The following is a 25,000-nucleotide window of genomic DNA, read 5'->3' as shown; positions in this document are numbered from 1 at the left end:
AGAGAGAGAGAGAGAGAGAGAGAGAGAGAGAGAGAGAGAGAGAGAGAGAGAGAGAGACAGAGAGAGAGCGAGAGAGAGCCTATCCTGTCTCAGGACAAGGAGCCCAAGTGCCTTTAGTTTGATTGTGTTAGCAGTGGCAGGCTTGTCTGAGCCGGTGCCAGGAGTAGACAGATCTGGACGATTGGATAGAGATGGTGTGTGTGTGTCTGTGTTTGTGTGTGTGTGTGTGTGTGTGTGTGTGTGTGTGTGTGTGTGTGTGTGTGTGTGTGTGTGTGTGTGTGTGTGTGTGTGTGTGTGTGTGTGTGTGTTTGCGTGTCTATGAGTGCGTGTGTGTGTGTGTGTGTGTGCGTGCGTGCGTGCGTGCGTGTGAGATCTGCAGGGTCGCACTGCCCTGCCGAGCAAGCATACGTCTCTCTCTCTCTCTCTCTCTCTCTCTCTCTCTCTCTCTCTCTCTCTCTCTCTCTCTCTCTCTCTCTCTCTCTCTCTCTCTCTTCTGATCATTATGGGCCTCTTGCCCTCTTCACCATTGCCTGTATGTTTACCTGGATGTGTTAGGCCATTGTCTCCAATGAACATAATGTGACATACCTCGGCCGTATGCAAGAAAACTGTTAGCAAACAGGGCCGTTTGCCAAAGAGCCGTGAACCAACAGTGAACCATAGCGGAGCCTCAAAGCTGCTGTGATCTGACATGACTTAACAGAGGGGGCGAGAACAAAATACATCTATCACTGACTATGCCCACCAGCACACACATGAACACACACTCATATGCACACACACACACACACATACACACACACACACACACACACACACACACACACACACACACACACACACACACACACACACACACACACACACACACACACACACACACACACACATATGAAGTGTGAGTGGGCAGAGCACACACACTTGGAGTCATGAGTGCAAACATGACCAAAGAAATGTTCAATTCTTGGGCCGTGTTGAGGAATAAGGTGTGTGTGTGTGTGTGTGTGTGTGTGTGTGTGTGTGTGTGTGTGTGTGTGTGTGTGTGTGTGTGTGTGTGTGTGTGTGTGTGTGTGTGTGTGTGTGTGTGTGTGTGTGTGTGTGTGTGTGTGTGTGTGTGTGTGTGTGTTAGTGCGTGTGTTACTGCGTGTGTGTGCATGTACAAGCACGCGTGTGTGTGTTGTCAGAGCCAATACGGTCCCCGGTGAACAGGGCTGCAGGGCCGTCTCCCCTGGCTCTCCCCTGGCTCTGTCCTGGCTGTGTCCTGGCTCTGTCCTGGCTCTCCCCTGGCTCTCCCCTGGCTCTCCCCTGGCTCTATCTTGGCTCTCCCCTGGCTCTCCCCTGGCTCTGTCCTGGCTCTGTCCTGGCTCTGTCCTGGCTCTGTCCTGGCTCTGTCCTGGCTCTGTCCTGGCTCTCCCCTGGCTCTCCCCTGGCTCTGTCCTGGCTCTGCCCTGGCTCTCCCCTGGCTCTCCCCTGGCTCTCCCCTGGCTCTGTCCTGGCTGTGTCCTGGCTCTGTCCTGGCTCTGTCCTGGCTGTGTCCTTGTTCGACCCAGCCCGGATCAGTCACAAGTCATGTTTAAGAATCGGGAGCAGTGTACGGATGCCGGTGGTTTTTCATCACTCCACCTCTCCTCATGTGTCCATTGGTTCAGAGCCAAACGCCCACCATATCTCAGCCCTCCACCTCCCAGCGTGCCACTTGCTTCCTGCTCTTCCTCCCCTCCTCCATGTATTTAGATTTTATTTGAGTTCTGTGAGCTGTGATTCCTAATAAATCGCTTGTGTGATTCCCCAGACAGCGGGGCTAATCAAATGTCAGCGCTGTCTACTGCTACCAGAGAGAAGCTAAGGCCCAATCCCATTTCAACCCCTTACCCCTTCCCCTTACCCCTTCAAAACAAGGGGGAGGGGGGAGGGGAAGGGGTAAGGGGTAGAAATGGGATTGGGCCTTAGTGTGATGTAATCAAATCAGGGGTTCAGGGTGGGGGCAGGGGGATTAGTGGTGTTACTGATGGATTTATGAGGGTTGGGTTCTGGGACAGGCCTGGAGATGACGGGTGATTGTCCTGGGGTGGGCGGGGTCTTGGTGATTCGCATGATTAATGAAGCGATTATCTGTCCCTCAGGTGGTCAAGTCAACTGCCAAATAACAAACTATGGGAAGTGGATGTTTCCTTGTCGCAACTCTCGCTTCCTTTCATCATTATCAAGACTCTCTCTGGTCGATTGATTTTTTCCTCTTACAGAAACTTCCTGGTTTGAAGGCCAATGTTATTCTTGACCGCGCCCGACTGTAAACCAATAAGATCGGGGATGTTTGTGGTGCAGTGGTTACCGTCAGACCACGATCAAAACAGACACAAACACACAAATCTCTGTCATGGTTAAACGAGGGAGATAAATCTCTCTCGTTAATGGGTTAAATCGTTCCTAGTAGGACAAGATTGTCAACCTCTCGCAACCGTTTCTGATCTGAGACAGGTGGCAGTGTATGAAATAGACTAAAACAGTAATCAACCGGACAATTCAGTCCAAACACGAACCCATTTCCGTCCCAAAATGTCCCAAATGAAGACTCACAAAGCCTCCGTCTGTCTGTCCACACACAAGGACAGAACAGAGCCGTGACACAGCAAAAACCTGAGGCGTCCGCGACCTGATCTCATCCCTCCCGAGGTCTCGGGTCGGGAGAGTTAAGAGTTCAGTTTGGGGCTAAGGTCCGGCTCACTCTTATGGAACCGATCTCGGCCACTGCCTCCTCCGAGCTCACGCACGTTACCCAACCCCGTCCCTCCCGCCAGGAGAAGTTTCCAGCGTTCCGCTCCACGGGGCCGGCTCGGGCGCTGGGGGGGCCATGGGGGGGGGGGGGGGGAGACACTCAGACGGTCACTGCCCTCTACGTCGGGGGGGCCCCTCACTGCTGGCTCCCCAGCTAGGGGTGCGTGTGGACCCCTGCAGAAATGACAGGTTCTGAATTCATTTCAATACAGAAATCTGATATGTTTGAGTAAAATGTAATGTATGTGTGAAAGTGTTAATGTTGATTAAGAGAAGATATATGTAGCTCTAACAATATGTCCAATACTTCATACTTCATCATTAACACGTATCATTATTCTATATGTGTTTCTTGTCTTTTCTGTTGCATCGCACGGGAGAGAAAATGGCGCTCATATCTGTTACCCTAATTCAACACATTCTTGTGACCCCCATACCCTAACATATGAAGGGGATGTGGAAGGGGGAGGGGGGGGGCTGGAGAAGATGGATCCATGTAAGTTCGGCCCCCCAGAGATTCTGAGTCTTGTGAGGCCCCCAGGCCCTGCCAGTCTGGGTTTGACTTCCTACTGGAGTTGAATCTGAAAGAATCCTATAGATTATGTTTGATACCAAATGAGTTCCCCTCAAGGAGGCGATAGAGTGATGATGCAGCTAAGATGGTAATTCATAGTTCATAAGAAGATCAAAAAGATGCTTTCAACCAACTGCTTTAAATGGCTCTTCACCGTATCATTTAGTGTAGTTTACAAAAAGTATGACCTACTCTACATGCCCAAATAAGGACGTAATAAGAACGATATAAAGAGCTTAATTGGACACATACAGGCTGAACCATCTACCCCAACATCTTCCTACCGTCTACACTTAACAAGACAAGATAGGGCCTACAGGTAGTTTAGAATAGCACATGATAACGGATGTATGTGAGAGTGACCCTGCTCTCTCCGGGATCATCCTGTCCCGGTTGCACAAGTGTCCTGGTTTGTCACTAACGTGTGTGAGAATGAAATGGGCCGTCCGTGTTTCACGCTCCACTACACCCGCTGCTTTCACAACTGTGTACAGGATAAACGATTTTTCTGCGGTTTGTTATTATTTGTTGGTAATGGTTGACAAATTTGAATGGAGATGTGTGTTCACGCTGATTTACCAGGCGTACGCCTATATATATATATATTGGCCTAGAGATGGGTAAATGTTTTTTTAACTCTTGTGGGCAGATTTTTCATTTTCTTATTTTGGGAACTATTGAATCTTATTTATGATTTTCTTTAATGGAGAATTACTGAAAGAGTTCTTGGTGATCACTATATAAGTAAGTATAAGTAATCTATCTTGGTAATTGCGCAAAGAATTCCATTTTAAACAGGCCTTAAAACTGCGCCATCTCCAGTCAACAAATCAAGTGTCATTTTATAGTAATTAAAAAATAAATAATTACCTGAAATCTCTTTTGCAATTCGTTAACTTGAATAGTTAAAATCCCCTCTGTCTCTAAAGGCACGGGGCCATAAACAAACGGGGGGGGGGGCACTATAATTATGAAAACGGATTTATTTATATGACAAAAACCAACATCCCAGTCATTAACTTGTCTCTGGACAAGACAGAAGTGAAGAGTTCTTTATATCTCGATAGGGTATTAATCCCAGCCGCATACACTTTTATTTTTTTTACACCAGTTCGAAGTACAGACACACACAAACACACACGCACGCACGCACGCACACACACACGCACGCACGCACGCGCACACACACACACACACACACACACACACACACACACACACACACACACACACACACACACACACACACACACACACACACACACACACAACAATATCGGAGATAAGAGAGATCAATTGCGTTACATTATCTTTGGAATGACACCCAAAACCCAACACATCTGATCTGTGCTGCCGACAATGACACACGGGACGTTAACGACGATGGAAAAAAACAGAATGCATTTCGCAATGAGAAATGGGAAAGGGACACACTTTGTGTGTCAATAAGCGCTTTACAGTAGTAGGTTAAATGGATGCTAGACTGCTTATGAAAAGAGGGCCTTTTTATCTCAGGGAGGCGATGTTGCCTATTAACCTACTAATGATCAACCCAATTGATACTACACTAAAACTAAGATTCACTAAGCTATCCAGTAATAGACCAAGTGTTACTCGCTGCCACGCTACTATGCACGTGTGGACAGGCCTACTTTAGTTTATGTTTGTTAATGACCCTACTAATAATCATCATTTTGTTGTGTATTCTTTTAAATGATGGTGTTAGTGTATATTGCACCATGGCAGTGCATCCTCAAACACTAGTATGGCTGTTTAATTTTTGGTAGGAAAATGGCTGAACTCCAACAGACAAGTGAAAGAATATTATTGTTTGAATTATCATATTTGTATGATTGGCTGTTAACGCTATTGATATTGTTACCATTATTTAAGATATAATTATGATTTAATGTATGATTAGTATTACTAGTAATAATAGTGCTAGTCTTAGGCTTTGAATAATATAGATAACTCCTAATTAACACTTCAAAAATAATTATGAGGATATTGACTGTACGGTAAAATAAATATAGCCTAATCGAGAATTTTGATAGGATACAATGTCGAGGGGAATATTTACAGCTCTTTTTTTGTGTTTCTTTCTTGCTGGTCTTTTGCATATACAACAGAGTCCAAAGTCCGTCCAAGTTATGCTGATAAGCTGAGCCAATCAGATCCGGGCAGCGTCGCCGTGTCAACACGTCCCGCGCGTTGCAGCGGCCTCTGCGCCTCATTTGCATAAAGCCTCCATCAGCCGGCCCACTCATTACCATGTTTTATATTCCCTGCAGCCCTCCAAAAGCATCATGGCAAATTAGCTCCAGCACTGCCCTCAACAGGGAAGTGAACCAGCCTCTCCGAGCAGGTGTCAACAGGAGGAAATACTACCGCACACACAGTGGAGCCGAGAGGAAGGAGAACCGCTACACTTTGTTTAAATGCGGCTGTTCCCCCTCTAAACCCCCCATCCTTTTTTAAATATTCTCAGTTTTTGCTTATAGCGGGGGTCCAACTTTTTAATGTTTTCCAACATGGTATCCAAGCTGACATCCCTTCAGCAGGAGCTTCTCAGCGCCTTACTGGACTCTGGAGTTACCAAAGACCTTCTGATCCAGGCTCTGGACGACATGCACCCCAGTCCGGCCCCCGGGTCCTACGGAGTTAAACTGGAGAATCCTTTGCACATGAGCTCACCTCCGAGCTCCAAGATGAACGGCAGCGACTCGGACTCCAAGCCCGTGTTCCACACGCTCACCAACGGGCACAGTAAGGGCAAGCTGTCCGGGGACGAGGGCTCCGAGGACGGGGACGACTTCGACACCCCTCCGATCCTGAAGGAGCTGCAGTCGCTGAACACCGAGGAGGCGGCGGAGCAGAGGGCGGAGGTTGACCGTATGTTGGCGTGAGTCGAGCCCCGATCATCCAGTCAATTCTTCTTTTATAATAGCAGTGAAATAACCGGACACTTACACATACACACACATAATCTCCAAAAAAATCGTACAGGATAGGATAAATACAGGCAGGAATAAGGAAGGTAGGTCTGGGTTGTGGTACTATCGTACCGGTCTGGGGTTTATAGTGGGAACTTTGTGAAAGGTTCCCCGCTGCTCTGTAAGTCGAGGCTTCTCAAAAGGCCTAAATGGATAGCGTTCGGTTCGTTATGTGTACAGTTTTTAAATCACCCGCCAGTGGTTCGTTTTCACGTTCTGGTTACTAATTATCCACATGGATTATTATTTCTTTACCTTAGCAAAATATCCACTAAAGGATTTCTATTTATTATTAACTTCTGCTGGTGATAAAGGCCGGCAGCAGCTCCAGGAGAAAGTGACTGCACCTCGGCGTCTCTGCGAGCACCAGGCCTGAGGCTTTTAATATTCTTCTCATATATTTTTTAATTGGTATTTGTGTCTGTATTTTAGGCATTATTTTAGTATCATTTGTCTTATTATTTTTATGGACGGAGTTAAAGTCAGCGTGCCGGTTCTAGGTCTAAATTAATTGTAGGCCTATTCAAACGAATTAATTTTTTTCAGACGAATTTATTTGATTAAAATATAACAGCCTAAAATCATTCCATTATAAACATCAACACATGGCTAGACACGCAGACTAGAATACAAAACTAACCCACGTGTGCGAAGTTATTATTAATTTTATTCTATAAATCATCAACTGAAAGATACACAGTGGCGTGTGATTAGAGTGAATGGAGATCTGGTTATTCATTGTCAAAAGTTATAAACCAACATCTCCCACTTAACCCAGTGCCTTAGTGGTAGCCATTCTCCAAAACAAACGGTCGTGTGTATTTGGATTAATTACCGCTGTCAGACTTGCTTCCTACTGATCTGTAATTAAGGTAAGTTTACGTTTTCCCTTCGTATCTTTTATTGGGACTAGTGACACGTCCTATACGCTCCTAGAATTAGAGTACTAATTGTAAAGAGTGTATGGCTACAATTAAAATAGATCAGCTATGGGGCCTGTCGGCCTGACTTGTCGAGCCGATAACCAGGTTTTAATAAGGAGGATCGGGTCTGATTTCTCTACAAATGTTCAAGTTGGTTGGAGGATTACTGCAACACGCTGGGCTCGTATGAACTTTGCTTTAACCAGTGATTCAACCGAGACATTTTAGATCGTCCGTTATATTATTTTAAGGCCTGTTTAAAGGCCCTGATGCAATGCTTTGCTGTTTGGCGTCAATCTGTTGATTACGGCTCATACCCTACCTTCTTACGATTTTTTTATGTGAATCTATTTTAAGCGTTTGCCGAAACACGGCGTTTATCTGCTACACGTCTATAACACAAAGTTAAACCTTTTTTGTTACAAAAGTGTTTGACTCCATTTGAAAGTCCAAATGATTAATGGCTCCTCTACTATTGGCAATCTGTGGCACTGTTCGTAGGCTACTTATATTAGTAGGCTACTTATATAATAAGTATATGAGTGACTCCAGGAGTATTGCGTATTAGCGTGCGTCTTTAGCCTATTTGTTCCAACATTTTGCCGTCCCCTGGTCTCGCGAGAATACATAGTGCCTATACTATGGCATGCGGTTAGATACAATCCTATGCTGTACATAGGATATCAGAGTGTTACAGTCCCTCGGTGTTGGGCCCTCAAACACCCAATAAATCCTTTAACTCGAGGCCCTTGTTGTGAAACAACAACGCTCCCGAAACCACACAACCGCAGCGACATCATTGTTGTCTCACATTATGTGGCATCGCAATATAAAGTAAAGGGATTAAAATGAGTCCTGTCTTTTAAAACATGTGTGTGTTCTCTCGACCCAGCGAGGACCCGTGGCGCGCGGCCCGCATGATCAAAGGTTACATGCAGCAGCACAACATTCCGCAGCGCGAGGTAGTGGACGTCACGGGGCTCAACCAGTCGCATCTCTCCCAGCACCTCAACAAGGGCACGCCCATGAAGACGCAGAAGCGAGCAGCGCTGTACACCTGGTATGTCAGGAAACAGCGGGAAATTCTCAGACGTAAGTTAATATTTGAGTTTCTCACAGCGTTGATGATAATACACCTGTTGTAGCTAGCCGAGGCCCGCTGTAGCCGAGGGCCCGCTAGACGAGGCCTGCTGTAGACGAGGCCTGCGAGTCGAGGGCCTGGCCCTGTTGGCCCTGCTCTCATGTAGGCGATAGTTATTTAGATGAGAAACTTCCTCGTATGTCAGTTGACATTCGCTTCCCCACTGTTGTCCATAGGTTGTGTTTATTACCCCCCCCCCCTCCCCCCAACACAATTTTATAATACATTCATAAAGAAAGTTATGGTTTGGATCCAGCGGTTCACAGAAATTGTAATCACAGATTTAAATTGACTTCCAAAAGGGGTATCCTTATAGGCTACTATAACATATATTTTTAACAATGTAATTGTTTTGGGTGACCTGATTGGTGTGATTTAAAGAAGTCCTGTATCAACGTCCATCTCTTCCCCTTCTTGTTCCCCAGAGTTCAACCAGGCGGTACAGTGCTCCGGCAGCAACATGTCAGACAAAGGGAACCAGGACCCCGTGTTCTTCTTCCCCGAGTTCAACCCGTCGGGCCCGGGCTTGGGCCAATCGGGGGAGGACTTGGGCAGCGAGCCGTCCTGCAAGAAGATGAGGCGCAACCGCTTCAAGTGGGGGCCGGCGTCCCAACAGATCCTCTACCAGGCCTACGAGAGGCAAAAGAACCCCAGCAAGGAGGAGAGGGAGGCCCTGGTGGAGGAGTGTAACAGGTGGGTTAGGAGACCAGTAGGGTGGTGGGAATATGACATGATTTACCTTAAGCCATTAAGCAGACACTGCTTACTTAGAAGTGAGGCTGCCACTTAAAAGTGAGGCTGAGAGCATTGATAACGTAATGAATTAAGTTTAAACTATGTCGGAATTGGAGTAGCTCCCAAAAAGCTAGCGTGCTGCAAAACCTACTTTAATATATAACAACATCTCCAAAGAGTAGCCGTAAGAATAGGAAAATCAATATCACGCCCTTATATTCTATATCACGCTCCTATACTTTTATTTCCTGTTCCACTGACACTGCCATCTCCTTCTCCAGGGCTGAGTGTCTACAGAGGGGCGTGTCCCCGTCGAAGGCCCACGGCCTGGGCTCCAATCTGGTCACGGAGGTGCGCGTGTACAACTGGTTCGCCAACCGTCGCAAGGAGGAGGCCTTCAGGCAGAAGCTGGCCATGGACGCCTACCACACGCCCACACACAGCCTCACCACCATGCTGTCCCACGCCTCGCCACACCACCCCCAGAACAGCGCGTCCCCTCCAAGTAAGTTCCCAGGAGGGCATCATAACCTATGGGCACTGGTTGTTTGGTGCGTATCGTTGTTATTGATGCGGCAGCCATGGATGTTGAAGGGGAACAGTGGTGCAAGTTTCCCCCAGCCATGCAGCTCTCAGCTTTTCAAAGTGAGCTGTCTCACATAGGGTTATTTATTTAAGGTGAGGTGGGTGAAACACGTTTCCTGCTTTGGCCAGGAATTGTATCAGATTTTTTTGTTTGGTTGTTAATTTAACTCAAAATATTCAGTTTTCTTTTACCGTATGGGATAGGATGTGTACCCGAGTGGTTAAAGAATTTAAAATCGAATTGATCCAAATTAACATTGTGTATCATTACACCTCCAACTGACAGAATTGATGAGACTATATATCCGTTTTAACTCATATGAAGTTTATATATATACAGTTTCAAAGTAATTAGACACTCATATGCAGCGATACTCGCACATACTTTCCCCCTTATACATATTTCGCTTTGGAAACAGAACGCGATTGTTTCCTTTCAGACAATATTTAGGGTAGGAAGCGACAGTTGACGAGATCAGAGCCGTAGAGAGCGACCGGTGATCAATGAGGCTGAGTGAGTGAGCTGAGCAAATGCCATTGTTATTGTGATCTGTGGGGACACTCGGGGAACAATCCGCATTGTACCTGCAATCTCCACTCCAAAGTCAGCCCGGAGACTTGGGTCCCGTGACAGGCCAGGGTCAGACCAGGGTCAGCGAGAGGGGAGTGCGACTCCACAGTCCCCCCAACACACTCTTGCCCCTGATTTCCACATCTCCCTTCACCCTGACGGGGTTGCTAACAACTCACTTGAGATAGTTGCCAAAACACGGTGACGTTATTGTTCCGGCTGTTTGACCCTGCGCTTGTTTGCGTTCGGGCGTAATGGAGTATTGACAGAGAGTTTACCTGTTGTGGTATATGACATGAAACACAAAGGCTGATAGGCTTCGCCGGAGCATTATCCTGGGTGCCATCACTCACCCCGCTATAAAACTGTGATTTGAGAGAGTCAATCAAGGTCCATTGTCGTCCGCCCGTGTTAGAACACAAGGTCAGCTTTGAAGAGAACAAACCCCACGTCTTGCTCTCTTACCTGTGGACAAACTGGTCTCACTTGCGGGTTGTCTGTTTGCACGCACACCCCTCCCTTTTGCCCCCTCCACGCAACACCTGACCAGGCATTGACCCCCCCGGGCGGCTGGGCCGGTTCGGTCAGCGCTGGGCTTGTGGAGCAGGGGTGGAGGAGGTGGAGCAGGGGGAGGAGGAGGAGGATGCGGCCAAGGGGGAAGGGCAGGGCAGGAGGGTAGGGTGAATATCCTAAGACACTCGCCTCCCCGAGCCTTGCTGCCCTGAGCCGGCTACTTACAAGATGTCCTGCTGGCGTCCGTCCGACGCTATCAGCTGTTTTTCAGTGTCGGCCCCTGGCCCCGACAATAACGCAGCAGCAGGGGACCCCTTGGCGTTGCTAGGCCGCGGCCTCTATTATGCATTCTTAATGGACAAATAAAATCCTGGGCCACTACATCTCCCCTGCCTTTGATAAGGGACTCCCCTGACTCCTACTTTCTATAGGCTTCCACCGCAGGGGGGGCCATTGTCTGTGGTGTATTAGAAGACTGCAGTGACTGTAACCAAGGTTCATTTATCTCCACTGGGGCTTGAGGAGGGGAGACGTTAAAGCCTCCCCCCTCCACCTTTATGGGACACCAGTAGGCCCGCAGGAGCTGGGCCGCAGAGCCGGAGCAGCGGGAGCTGTCCGTGCGAGTATTGGCTATTTTCTGGCCAGACAGGACTGATGACCTCTCCTTTCGCCTATAGAGACCCCCCCCCCCCCCACACACACACACCCATAGCCATGCCCGCCCTCCTCCTTGCAATGTTCTTTTTTCAACCATGGCGACACACCTTCTCGTTCTGTGGGCGAGGTCGCCGCTAGGTCATATCAAAGCTCCCTCGTTGGGACGTTTTATTGATTCTGTTTTGGTCCGTTGATTTTTCCACCTCGAAGGCTTTGGTCACCGCCTTAGAGAAACCAGCGGCTAACAGCTAAGAACACTAAGCTAAGCATAAATTAGATTTGGTGATCAGATCATGCGTCTCTAACCTTTCTGTGGATAGTTTACAATAGTTGCACAACTGCCGAATTTGCCCGTTTAAAACGTTTTTCCGTCGACAAAGAAAGTCTTATTTTCTTTTAAAAGCCCCAAATTCGTCGAGTCAGTGGTTCCGAATCGGACACAGTGATAGTGGGCGGTTGTAGTGGGTGTGTGTTGTGCGGGGGTGTACCCCGTGGGTTGTTTGGCTGCCCGGTTGACACCCCAGGCTAGCGAGGAACTGCGGACCAGCATGTGGAAAGGACGGCCGACCTCTGCGCTTTCCACAGGCCCTTCCTGCCTCCCCAGAGAGCCTGTGGGCCTGGCTACGTCCAGGGCAGACCCGGGAGGTCTCTGATATGCACCGACGCGACAATGAGCCCAGCCTGGGGATGGAGGGCCAGGCTTTGATATGACATGGCTCACACAGGGAGCTGGCTGCTTTTAGACCTTCCTCCGCTACTGTGCTGCCACTCCCCTTCTGGGGTTCTCGCCCTACCCCCTTAAGAGCCCTGCTCGGTCCCGATTGATTCACGCCAAGCTTGGCTGGGGTTGTATACTTTTGTTTCTATCGCTTTGATTGGTCTAAATGATAAACTATCTTTGGTCGTTACTAGGTCGTTATATAGGTTATCTCCGCTTTAATCTATGATTAAAAAACGGCAGACGGTTAACACCAAAGCATAGAATAAAGCTGTTATGAAACATCCCGTTTGCACAACAATGCTAACAGATGTGTCCTTCCGAATCCGCATTAAACCAGGGGCTGCGATTCCCTCTCTGCTTTAATAGTGTTCCTCAGTGTTGGTAGAAGGTGGCAGGAGCCCTTCCTTTGCTGACAAGGACATTCCCCCCCCCCCCCCCCCCCCATGGCTCAAGTAACTGCTGAACACAGAGACACAACCGTGGCCTGAATAGCATCCTTCTCCCCACGACACTTTAAAGAGGTTGCCAAGCTCCAAGATAACTGCCTGTTTATGATTCCACCTCCATTGTGTGGCAATGGGGGTCATGAGTCCAATGGAGTAGTTTATTGTTCCGCGGCGGCGTTTACAAGGCCTTGCCGGGTGTTGAGGGCCAGCGAGTGTGTTGACGGAGACAATATACGGTCTATAGTCCCCTTGTGCGCTCGCCAAAATGGTGGAACGCTACTTAGCGAGTAAAATGTGTTCCGGAGTCGTAGTTCCTTCGAAATCCGTAATGGGTGTGTGGGTGTTGAACGATGATTCATTTTACCGACCGGTGCTTTTATGAGGTTGAAAGAGAAATGTGAGGGTTTTTGTGAATCCATGTGTATTGCCTTTTGTAAGCAGGCCTATAGATATTGCAGTTGATCGTATTTGATTCTAAACGTATGTTTTCCCACAGAATCAATTGATCTTCCTCTTTTGACGAGTGTTAACAGTGTTATTTGACAACTTGAAATGTGTAAACACTGATTGGATGAGGTCGTCTCAAACAAACACCTTTCTCAAACAACGCTCTTGGGCTCAAACTTTCCTTCTGCGTAATCAAAGAAGGGATATCGATTCCTCTCTCTCTGTGTCCGGCGGCCGCCCTGTATCAATGCATCCTGTCATCTGTAGGTCTCGGGCTGGCAGGCAGTCAGCGGGCCCTACCTGGGTCAGGGACAGATACGATCGGGTGTGGGGGGGGTGGGGGTGGGTGAGGTCCGAGTGCAAACACAGTCTGTCTCTACATCCCAGTCACATTAGGCCTCTCTGAGGGCTCTGCGGGAGGGAGGGAGGGAGGGAGGGGGGGAGGGATGGAGGGGGAGAGGGGGGAGGGAGGGAGGGGGAGAGGGAGGGAATCCCTCCCTCTGTGTGAGGCTGAGCCCAGGGGATAAGAATGTGTTCGGCATTGCTCGTAATTGTGTAATGTTTACTCGGTCGGTATCAGAGGAGGCAGCATGGACAAACAGCCATTAGATGGTCAGAGGAGGGTGGGCCGTGGTTTGGCGGTGAAGGGTCGGAGGGTGGGGTATACTTAAGCCAAGAAAGCGACAACAGCCAGTCTAGACCTCGAGTTTGGTGAGGGTAATGCGGCCCATGTCCTGTCTCCCAACTGGAAAATGTCCGGTGAGCCTTGGGAACACATAATTATTTGGATTAAATATGGCACAATTAATTCGTATTCCACCCTATCCTGCAACTGTGCGTTTGTGTGTGAGTTTAGTCTGCTGCGGTTTCTGAGGGCCTGCTGTTCTGAGTGTGTGTGAGTTTCTGTGTGTGTGTGTGTGTGTGTGTGTGTGTGTGTGTGTGTGTGTGTGTGTGTGTGTGTGTGTGTGTGTGTGTGTGTGTGTGTGTGTGTGTGTGTGTGTGTGTGTGTGTGTGTGTGTGTGTGTGTGTGTGTGTGTGTGTACACAGTGGATGGCCTTGGCTCAGCCACACAGATAGAAAACAGCAGAGAGGTCAGTGTGTTTGTTTGTCCATTCCTCCCCAGCCATAGTCAAAGAGCAGGTGAGTCTGGTTGGCTCGGTAGAGCCTGGCGGTGATGCAGGCCTCCGTCTGCTCTCTCTCTCTCTCTCTCTCTCTCTCTCTCTCTCTCTCTCCATGCTGTCAATATTAACCTGTAGTAACACTCTCTCTGTTCTCTCCCCGCCCCTCCCCAGTGCGCTACAGCCAGGGTCCCGGTGAGGTCAGTTCCTCCACCACCATCAGCCACCACAACAGCAACATGTCCACCAGCCACTCTGTGCTGCAGCAGGTGTCTCCGGGCGGGCTGGACCCCAACCACAGCCTGCTGTCCCCCGACTCCAAGATGGTGGGTGCACACACCTGGGCCCTCCTGGTGCTCAGATTAGATAAGCTCTGTGTCCCACGTCAGCGTGTAAAAGTATCTTCCCGAACCACCACAAACAACACCACCACAACCACCACCACCACTACCACCTTAAACAACACCTCCACCACCACCACCACTATCATACCACCACCACCACTATCACCACGACCACCACGACCACCACTATCACCACCACCACCACCACCACCACTATCACCACGACCACCACTATCACCACCACCACCACTATCACCACGACCACCACTATCACCACCACCACCACCACCACGACCACCACTATCACCACGACCACCACCGCCACTACCACCTTAAACAACAACACCGCTACAACCTTAAACAACACCTCCACCACCACCACCACTATCACCACGACCACCACCGCCACTACCACTTTAAACAACAACAACACCACCACCATCACTATCACTATCACCACCACCACCGCCACTACCACTTTAAACAACAACAACACCACCACCATCACTAACACCACAGTTATCACCACCACCACCACCACCACTACCACCTTAAACAACACCTCCACTACCACCACCACCACAGCCACTACCACCTTAAACAACACCACCATAATCAACAACAACCAACACCACAACACCACCAACACCAATACAGCCACCATCACCACCAACACCACCACCACCAACACCATCCCCGCCACACCACCACCAACACCGCCACCATCAACCCCACACCTCCACCACCTCCCTCTCCACCGCTCCCAGAGAGCATTGCAGACAGCCAACAATCCCCGCATTGTGCTGGCGTTGTGTTTGGGAAGGTGGAGTCGGCGTGGCCCGCCGCCACGACGAGACAGACGCTCAGCCTTCACCCGGACAGAGCAGGCATGTTCCCGGCTCGGCCAATAAACCTGACAAAGAAACATTCTGCCGGTATTGATTAAACGCCCGGCGATCAGGAGGCCCAGATGGAGCGCTGCTTGCTCTGCGCCCGGCGGGGATGACGTCAGCCCTTGATTATGTGCACCGCTTTTTCTTTTTTTTCCCCTTCCCTTCTCATCATCGTCCCCTCCCCTCTGCCCTAGTCCAATATTTGCACAGCAAAAATGAAACCTGGCGCACAAAACCTCAACGTTTTAAAATACTGATACACGGCTGTGTTTTCGCCCTAGGAAATGACTCGCCATAAAGCCGTATTGTAAAAAATCATGCAACTGAGGTAGAAGCGGCGTGGTTCACTTTCAACAGGTATTGCGTGCAGCGTTTACGGCCGGGTAAAGTGTGATTAGCGAGGCCAGGCAGTGTACAGTGTAGCAGGTCAAAGCTGACAGTTTCCTTATCTACAGATGAGTGTCTGCCCACCCCCCCACCCACACCGTTCCCCCGCCGCCCTCCCTCCATGCAGCTAGCAGACTATTCAAATAGACCTAGCCCCTCCCACCGGGGGCGGAGCCAGTGGTCGATGGGAATCACACCCATGAATAGCAATGTTGTGCTAGATGATGCGATACTTCTGCCTTATTTTTTACGAAAGTATTCCTAGGAACTCGTACAAAGTCCATGACCGTACAACAGGTCGGAGAGTGGACAAGCAGTCCCACACAGACGCACACAAAAACACAAGCGGTGACATATTTTATGTCTTTCTCTTTCTTCGCCTTTTGTTCCTTATCATTGTTTGCTTGTGTGCTGTGTATGACAAAATGTACACAAGCACATTGAAAACGCATACGCAACGGAGTAAACATTGATCTACCCTTAGTCATTTCTTGGATAGTTGTCTCACGTTCAAAAAGAGTTATTTACATAATGGGCACTTGAGTTCTCACAAACTGAACGCTTGGGAGATGCCTTGTAGTAAATATTCAAGTTTCTCTGTCTTTGCTTTTGTCCTCCAGATCTCAGGATCAGGCGGAGGACTTCCACCCGTGAGCACGCTAACCAACATCCACAACTCACATCACACACACCAACACAACCTCATCATGCCTCTGTCTGGTAGTGTCATGGCCATCGCACAGAGTGAGTTGACCTCCACCGAACCCTAACCCTAATGCCAATCCTAACCCTAGTCTCCTCACCTCCATCTAGGCCTAAATTCCATCCTAACTCTAGTCTCCTCAACTCCATCAAACCCTAACCTCTAACCCCACTGTGATACAACTTGATAACTTGATTCAACGTTATTCAGGAAGTAGTTAATAAACTTTAATAAAAAGCCCAATGGTACTATTTTAGTTCAGTTTAGTAGTGGAAGCCTAACTTTATTAAGTATTATTCAAGAAAATAAGGTCCAGGTAGGAATAAACTCAACTATGCATCTGTGTAATGCAGCGATTAAACCCAGGAACCTCAAAACAGTAGAGTCCACCCCTCTCCCACCATGAGAACCTCCGACCCATTTTGCCTTGTCTGACCCTCCTGTATCTTCTCCTCCCTCCCCCACCCCCTCTCTAGGTCTAAACACGTCCCAGTCCCAATCGGTACCGGTGATCAACAGCGTGGCGGGCAGCCTGGCAGCGCTGCAGCCCGGCTCCCAGTTCTCCCAGCACCTCCACAGCAGTCACCAGCAGAGTCTGATGCAGCACTCTCCCAGCCACATGGGCCAGCAGCCCTTCATGGCCACCGTCACACACTCACACAGTGAGTGCCGCGCCCGTCCTCAGGACGCTGCTGACGCTGCTGCTGTTGTTGTTCAGATTTCATCTGGACATTTAGCTCAGCTCCTTAATGACAAATGTATCTGATTCAGTCTAAGTTGCTCAGAAGGTGCAGGTAATGTGGCAGGGCACCCGGATTGTACCTCGGTACAGGTACCAAACTCAGTACCTTTTTCGGCCGGGAGTTGAAGGTCCTAGCCTCTGAGCTCTCCTGCCCACACTTTGAAAATGAATTGAGTTCGGAGTAGATTCAGCAACTGGGACGTTTCCAATGGCGACTAAATGTTGTGAGATTGTTCATCAAAGCTTTGGTTTTTCGGGGGAAGTTGTGTTCTTTTGGGGAAGAACATTAATACACTCCATACATAGATGCATACCCTGTCAACAGTTGGAATTTGAGTCTGATTATAATCTGCATACATCCCGCCCCTTTCCGTCACACGTCTGACCTCTGCCTCCGTCTTCCCCTCCGCAGTGTACCCCCATAAGCAGGAGCCCCCCCAGTACTCCCACCCCTCACGTTTCCCCTCAGCCATGGTGGTCACAGACGGCAACAGCCTCAGCACACTCAGCTCTATGGCGTCCGGCAAACAGGTGAGCGATCCTGATTGGCCCATTGACCCCTTCGTCACGTGATGTCCCGCTGACACTCCCTCCTCCCTCCCCCCTCCTTAGCCACTCGACCCTCTTCCTGCTCAGGGCACAGTGTGTTACAGACTAATACACACACACTGTTCTGTTTTGACCACTCTGCATGGGTCAAATTGGATTGTTTTAAAAAGTAAACATTTGCATTAAACATTAGGTATATAAGTTTACAGTTTTTTTTATTGGTGTTGTTTTGCATTAAGTTCATACCGAACTATCAAATGTATTTACTTTATGTCAATAAAAGCAGATAGGTTCTTCTGTTTGTGTAAATGAAACAAAGCAAAACAGAAACTAAAGCATCTTTAGCTCAACAAAAAAACAACGAGGAACGTTTAATACGGTGCTTCAGTATGAAGTATCAATTGTTCTTTTCATCCCAATCGTACTATTGGTATTATTATTATAATTATGAAATTCCTGGCCTCATTCTCATCAGGAGAACCCTTAAATGCAGGCTGAGCAACATGTGGTGTGAGATCACTGAGGGGCCCCTACTGGATCAGGGTGGAGTGTGTGTAACGAGTAGCGTGTAGCGTGTGTGTACTGACTGTGTTTATTGTTTAATCCCGGCCACATTAGGATGCTTCAGGAAACAAGATGGTGCAAATCGGAGGGCTGTCCTGGGTAAATACCATTTCCTCAGTTCAGTTGACTTAGTGCCTTCGGCTCGATCCCGCTGGGACAAACCCACCGTGCACCCGACATGTTGTAATCTAATCACGTCACACACGCCAACAAACAAGTGTGCGCTCACCCACACACACACACACACAAACACACTCCACACTTTTCATCCGTTTGAGTTTTTTCAGCGCATAGTTGTCGTGTTTGACCTCAGTCCGAATACCGCTGTTGCGTTGTTCCAAACGAACAGGGCCGAAGGATACATGGATAATACACTCCTCTGAATTCCTACTTCCTCGAGATAGACCCGGCCAATCAATCACATGGGCCCTCAGCCCGAACGGCACTTGATTACCGCTGCCTCCTTTGGCTTCCCGCTCAGAGAGAGAGAGAGAGAGCTTGTTGCTTCTGCCTCCGATCAGGAAATGAGCCCGGCCGTTAATCAAGGCTTCTGGAGGCCGGGCTGCCGCGGCCCGACCAGCCCAATGACACGCCCAGCCGCTCGCCGGAACAGGGGGGATTTTGGGGGCTGGAGCTTTCCTTAGTAATTACCTTCAGTCCCTCGTCCTCACTGTCCCACTTCTCCCTCGCTCTAAGTGATCGCTCTAGCCTGAAATGCCGTACGTGGTGTTTTCACACGCTCAATTTCCCACGCTGGGAGAGAGAGACGAAGGAGCGAGGGAGAGAGAGACGGAGTGAGCGGAAGAGAGGAAGGGAGAGAGCAGACGAAGCGTAGCACTGCTACTGATAGGCTGATGGGTTGATGGGTTGATGGAGCGAGAGAATGTTCCATGTAGCACCCTCTGCTCGGGTCCCAGATACAAAAGAGTCTCTCTCTGCGGACTGGATCTTTTCCTCCGACATGGCGCAAAGCGGTCGATCGCGGATCGATCACAGATTCACGATGACACGGCTGCACTGTGATGAACCGGGCTCTGCTGCGCTAAGGCTTCAGCCGTCATCGGGGGTTATTACCCGGGCCACAGACCACAGCGCTCAGACGGCCATTACCTGGCCACCACTCCCAGCTCGCTCCTTATCTGGGCTGTGTTTAGACAGATTTTAAGGGAGAGGTCCCACAGCCTTTCTCATGGCTGGTTCAACATGCCCAGGGTTTATAACACTGCTGTTTACCAAGCCAACCCCCCCCGTCGTCGTCGTCCCTCCGCCACCCACCACCCGCCTCAATAGCAGCCAGTCTGTTACAAAAAGAAAGAGAGCCATGTCTACGTACAGAGCCGTTTCTAATGACTCAGGGCTGCAGTCACCTTTATCAGGTGAGGCTGTTTGCAGGACGGGAGGTCAGCCCGGGGTCACCCGCCTACACCCCTTCTACAGAAAGGAAAAGAAAGAGCTGAATTCCACAAACACTCTCTTGGGGGTAAAAAGGCATTTAAATACAGAAAAGGAGGAGAAGAGGGATGGGGAATGTGTTTAGTCAGGTGTGGCACATGAAGGTGCAGGCTTGATGTATTTACTCTCCTTTCTACACCCGCCAATTCCCCCTCAGCCAAACTCGGAAGTGAGACTGACTGTTATCAGATACCTGTTTCTTTCCGTTCCATGTTCTTGGTCAGGTTTTTTTCGTTTTTGTGTTACAAGCAGCCTTAACTTTCAGTTTGGTTGCGATATTATTTTTGGTTTTGGTTACATGCAGCTGTAACTTTCAGTGTGTTTTGTTGTTTTTCCTGGTCTTGGTCGTCATTTTTGGATTTGTGTTACATACAGCCATAACTTACATTTCCATTTAGGCCCTTTAGTTGATGCTTTTATCCAATACAATAATTGGTCAGAAAAAGAAAAACAATATATTGCCATCGGTACAGTAATGATGTTCATAGAGAACTACAACTTTTAGTATTAGTTTTTGTTTTCATGTCTTTGTACTCATTTCTGTTTTGCTGTTCCATGCAGCTTTGTCTTTCAGCACCTGTTTATGTATTGGTTGTTCTCCCTCTTCTCCCCTCTCCCTCCTGCAGTGTCCGCTCCAGGCCTGGTGACGGTGTGCACCTGACTTCATTGGCGCCGGGCAACCGGAGCAAATTTTTCCGTCCTCTCCCTGCGGTTACCGTGACAACCCTTAATAACGGGCCAACCGTATTCTGGACTGGTGACTCGGTCAACAACAGGAGGAGTGGCGGTTAGAGGTCAGGGGATGAAGCGAAAGAAGAAGAAGAAGTCTCCCACAACAACAGACTCACTCCAGATGGTCATGGACACGCATGTCTCTCAGTGAGAAGGCTGGCTTCCCTCCTTCGTCAAGCAAAAAGAACCGAAAAGAACGATCAACAACAATGCACAAGATTATTTTTTAAACTACAATCTTTGCAAAAGACAGTATTCATGTCCTGTGTCCACCCCCTCCCCTCTTCAGAGATAAGGGGAGTCAGTCCCGTCACGAAGGAACAAAAGACAATCAGGGAAAGCCTGCTGAATGAAACCTGTGAACTCTGTGGTGCAGGGCTGAAACGGAGGCTCCACACAGCCATGTTACACTGTGATTTGATGTGTAATCATGCAGTTAAGACATCATCCGTCAGGAGTAAAGTCCGGTTCCCTCCCCAGGGCTTTTGAAGACACAAGGCGGTCTCCTTCAAGGAGACTTGCTATCCTGCTGAAGTCCTGGGAACTGTGCCAGTCAGTGTGCTTCTCTGGCCCTGTATATGCGTCACCGGCTTCAAACACCTGCAGAACAGTGCGACAATCATAATGACCGACAGCCGGGACACCTGTAGTGATTCTTTTTTTAATGCTATTTCATATTATTATTCATGCAGAGTCTTCCATGTTTATATTTTCACTTTTCGATTTGCCATGCTAATTTCAGTGCAGGTAATACGAGCATTTTATAGTCTAAAGGATTTCATTGTTGTGAGTTGATGGCTGTGAGAGTGTGTGTGTGTGTGTGTGTGTGTGTGTGTGTGTGTGTGTGTGTGTGTGTGTGTGTGTGTGTGTGTGTGTGTGTATAATACTGTGATTGAAAGATTCAGACAATCTTGAAAACTTTGAAGGACTATGCAATGTTTATGTAAAGTTTGAGACGTTTCTTGTTCAACTGGATGGCAAACGGTCCCCCACAAACTTGAGACTTGATATGCACTATCGGTAAAATGACCAGCAGCTATTTCAGTTGGTGATGATGAAGCTGCCCTCAAAAACAGAACTCTGACAACCCACCCTCTGCTAGCGGTCCATAGATGACATTATTGAGGCTTTATTTTTTTAAAGAAAATTCCCAACCATTTGATCACTTAGCTCCACTGAAAACACCAAAAAATAAGATAACAAGATAAGATGATTCTTATCTTTTATGAATCAGAGTCACATTTTTATGTGCTCCCTTTTGACACTACTCACAGTCTCATATCTTGGCGTGGCCCTTCTCTCTCTCTCTCTCTCTCTCTCTCTCTGTCTCTCTCTCTCTCGTGCTCTCTCTCGCACTCTCTCTCTCTCTCTCTCTCTCGCACTCTCTCTCTCTCTCTCTCTCTCTCTCTGTCTCTCTCTCTTCTCTCTCTCTCTCTCTCTCTCTCTCTCTCTCTCTGTCTCTCTTCTCTCTCTCTCTCTCTCTCTCTCTCTCTCTCTCTCTCTCTCTCTCTCTCTCTCTCTCTCTCTCTCTCTCTCTCTCTCTCTCTCTCTCTCTCTCTCTCTCTCTCTCTCTCTCTCTCTCTCTCTCTCTCTCTCCACTGTTTGCATTTGGGTTGAGGTGAATTTCAGGAATGGGACTCACCCTCCCTTCCCGCTCCCACTTCATCCAGCCCAAAGCGAAGACATACCGAACAGCGCAACTGTAGTTCATACTTGTCATTCTAATGAATCAGCGTACGACCACCCAGGGTGGAGCGCAACACCGTCAAGGATTCAGAAACACAGCAGTGATTACTTTCATTTCTTTTCCCTCCAGTAGTTAGTGAAGCACAGCTTAAAGCTGCTCAGGCGTCTTTAAGTGATTCTGTGAAACCCAACATTCAAACAAGCAGTATTAGACACGTATAATTCGATTAGGAGTTTGGACACACACACACTCATAAACAACACAATACAAGATGTCATGCTAACTCATCACACTTCACTGTCAGAGGAAGTTTGTAGATTCGAAGCGCTACGAGTCCAATGGCCCTGGAGGAGTAGGCAAACCCAAAGCATATCGTATGGATCCTGTCCACTGTTCAATATTAGGTCATGACATTTCTTTGGAGAATGTCGGTTGGTTTGGGACTGTTATAGAGACTTTTACTGCCATGCAATCACAAGGCACTCACCCTTTTGTGTTTTGAGAAGACGGTGTTGATTTTTTTCTTTCACTCTTAATGTATTATTTTTGTATAAAATCGAAATCAATCTTAAAATCATTATTTATACTTTCTGAGAAAATGCTGATATTTCAAGTAAAATGTATTTTTTCTCCAAAAGGAAAGAACTGCTTCAAGAATTATTTCCTTTTAGTGTGATTTTTTAGAACCTTTTAACAAAGCTTGCTTTAATTATTTATTTGATTATTTTTGGTATCGTGAAATACGTCACACTTTGCTTGAAAAGTATGCCTGTTCAATGTTTCTCATAGAATTGGCTGAATATAAGTTATAACATGGTGCCACCCTAAGAGATAATTGTGCCACAACTATGATTAAATTCTTTCCTTATATGGGAAATAATGGAAAGAGATAAGGGCAGAAAGAAAGTACACACGATTGATTGATAAAGGGAGAGAGATATAGAGCGACATATAGTGAGAGAGAGAGAGAGAGAGAGAGAGAGAGAGAGAGAGAGAGAGAGAGAGAGAGAGAGAGAGAGAGAGAGAGAGAGAGAGAGAGAGAGAGAGAGAGAGAGAGAGAGAGAGAGAGAGAGAGAGAGAGTAAGACAGAGAGAGGGAGGGGAAGAGAGTTTCTTGTCCCAGGAGACAATGTGCAACACAATGCCTATAACCTTTGAGGTGGTTACTCAGTTTATGGCACCCTCACAAAGATTTGTGGTATTAGTGCATGATAAGAAGGGAGCTGCTTTGAACTTTGTGGATCTAAAGTGCATGCTTATTTTCAGCCACAGACACCTGCACTAAGGTCTGGGTGTCATGTCAGTGCATTAGGTCTGAGGTGATTCTAAATGAACCCGGCACCCAGATCATCAGTCATCTGTACCAGCCTGGTCGCACCTTATTATAATCATCCCCATGATGATAATGAGGACTAGTGTATCGATGTTGTGCTCTTGGTTTTGGTAGTTTCTCCTCAACATAGTACAAATAAGGATCAGGATCAGCATTCATAAAGGTGCAAATCGGACAAGAAGTGCAACCAGAATATGTTTTGTTTATGTTTGTATATGTAGTACAATACAGCACAATGATGAACACGTGTCTCATCCTTTGAGTATATGTTTTGGGTCAAGGAAAAGCAAGGACAGACCTTTCCACGTAAGATTTAACTATTGAAAGTGTAAGCTAAACCGACGACCTTTACATTTTTTAATCCACATCATAATAAGTGTAATCCAAAGAGTTTGAACTCAATTAGGGGTGATAACTGCCCTCAAAGTGGTGTTGAATCCCACAGCTTGCACCCTGTGATCACCTAACACGCTGGTGTTACATCAGTGTGGCAGCACCACAACAAGCACCTGTGTTTACAACATGCTGCAGTTAATTGACTGGAGAATAACGACTGGTGCCATCAACGCCATCATTCGGTGTGTTCTGCATTTAGGACAAAGAGGCCTCTACAGATCCCATGCGATCACACACTGAAGGACTTGCATGTAGCTCAGCTACATGTGGAATGAATCCTCTGATCCGTTTCTATCATTGTTCCAACTATAGGCCAATTACACGGCCAGATTGTGAAACCTTTATTTCGTCATCATGAAATCACAGCCAACCACTACTTACGACCTAAGATAGGGAAGATAGATAGGAATAGGAACAGTGATCAACAGCCAAAACAATCAAGCGTGAGGTAAAGGAACAATAAAGCAATATAATTCAATTTGTAGGCCGGGCAAAGCAGAGAAGAAGAAAAATGGGAGGGACAGATGGAACAATAGCAAGTTCTGCCAACGAGAGGTGACATGCATGCCCGCATGTATCGCCACAGTTTAATATACCAAAGAAAGTCCTGTACGGAATGACTTTATAGAGCAGTTGTATAGGAATGAAGTCCTGTGAAAGGATGTGCTTGCATAAGTCCCAGGGCTTCTCTTCCTTTGTGTTTCCCTGTGTTAGTGTTGTTCTAGCTCGCTTGTGTTCTTGCGAGGTCGAAGGCGTCCATGCAAGGGGAAGTCCTGCTGGGCAAGCCCTTGTAATCCAATGATGTTGCTCCATTTGGTTATCAATGAGGCCTTTGATTTCAGACCCCGGTCGCCTTTAAAGATCTCCCCACTGCTCCTTTTACTGCTGTTCTCCAAGAAGAAGCAGCAAGATTAGCAAACTCATTTGCATCTGTTTGGGACATACAGTTTGGAATACAATTCCAAACCCCTATGTATGGTTTCAATTTGGGAGTTTAATACGCCTTCTGTTTAGCTTATA

At 47.8% G+C, this 25,000-nt stretch overlaps 1 protein-coding gene across 2 annotated transcripts; it reads left to right on the top strand.

The window, feature by feature from the left end:
* Positions 1-5,642: 5,642 nt before the first annotated feature.
* Positions 5,643-21,899, top strand: hnf1ba (HNF1 homeobox Ba). 2 transcript variants are annotated; one of them, XM_056611829.1, is made up of 10 exons: positions 5,643-6,251; positions 8,158-8,357; positions 8,832-9,099; positions 9,423-9,646; positions 14,374-14,525; positions 16,444-16,567; positions 17,003-17,188; positions 17,681-17,799; positions 18,436-18,480; positions 20,460-21,899. In XM_056611829.1, exons 1-10 carry the CDS (start codon positions 5,869-5,871, stop codon positions 20,478-20,480), a joined length of 1,722 nt encoding a protein of 573 aa, XP_056467804.1. In that variant the 5' UTR covers positions 5,643-5,868; the 3' UTR covers positions 20,481-21,899. The 2 variants fall into 2 exon arrangements, with proteins under 2 accessions (XP_056467804.1, XP_056467805.1); XM_056611830.1 differs by lacking the exon at positions 18,436-18,480.
* Positions 21,900-25,000: the final 3,101 nt, after the last annotated feature.

Source organism: Gadus chalcogrammus, chromosome 16, assembly GCF_026213295.1.
Source record: "Gadus chalcogrammus isolate NIFS_2021 chromosome 16, NIFS_Gcha_1.0, whole genome shotgun sequence".
In the NCBI taxonomy this organism is placed as follows: Eukaryota; Metazoa; Chordata; class Actinopteri; order Gadiformes; family Gadidae; genus Gadus; species Gadus chalcogrammus.
Note: the sequence above shows the minus strand (reverse complement) of the source record. Positions and strands in the feature narration are given on the sequence as shown.

What these genes read in the sequence shown, in the direction of transcription:
- hnf1ba (XM_056611829.1), top strand. Translation starts at nt 5,869, where the DNA reads ATGTTTTCCAACATGGTATCCAAGCTGACATCCCTTCAGCAGGAGCTT. An exon ending in ACAGCGGGAAATTCTCAGAC is followed by an intron (nt 8,358 to 8,831) that starts GTAAGTTAATAT and finishes CTTGTTCCCCAG; the next exon opens with AGTTCAACCAGGCGGTACAG. An exon ending in TGTCCCCCGACTCCAAGATG is followed by an intron (nt 14,526 to 16,443) that starts GTGGGTGCACAC and finishes TTTGTCCTCCAG; the next exon opens with ATCTCAGGATCAGGCGGAGG.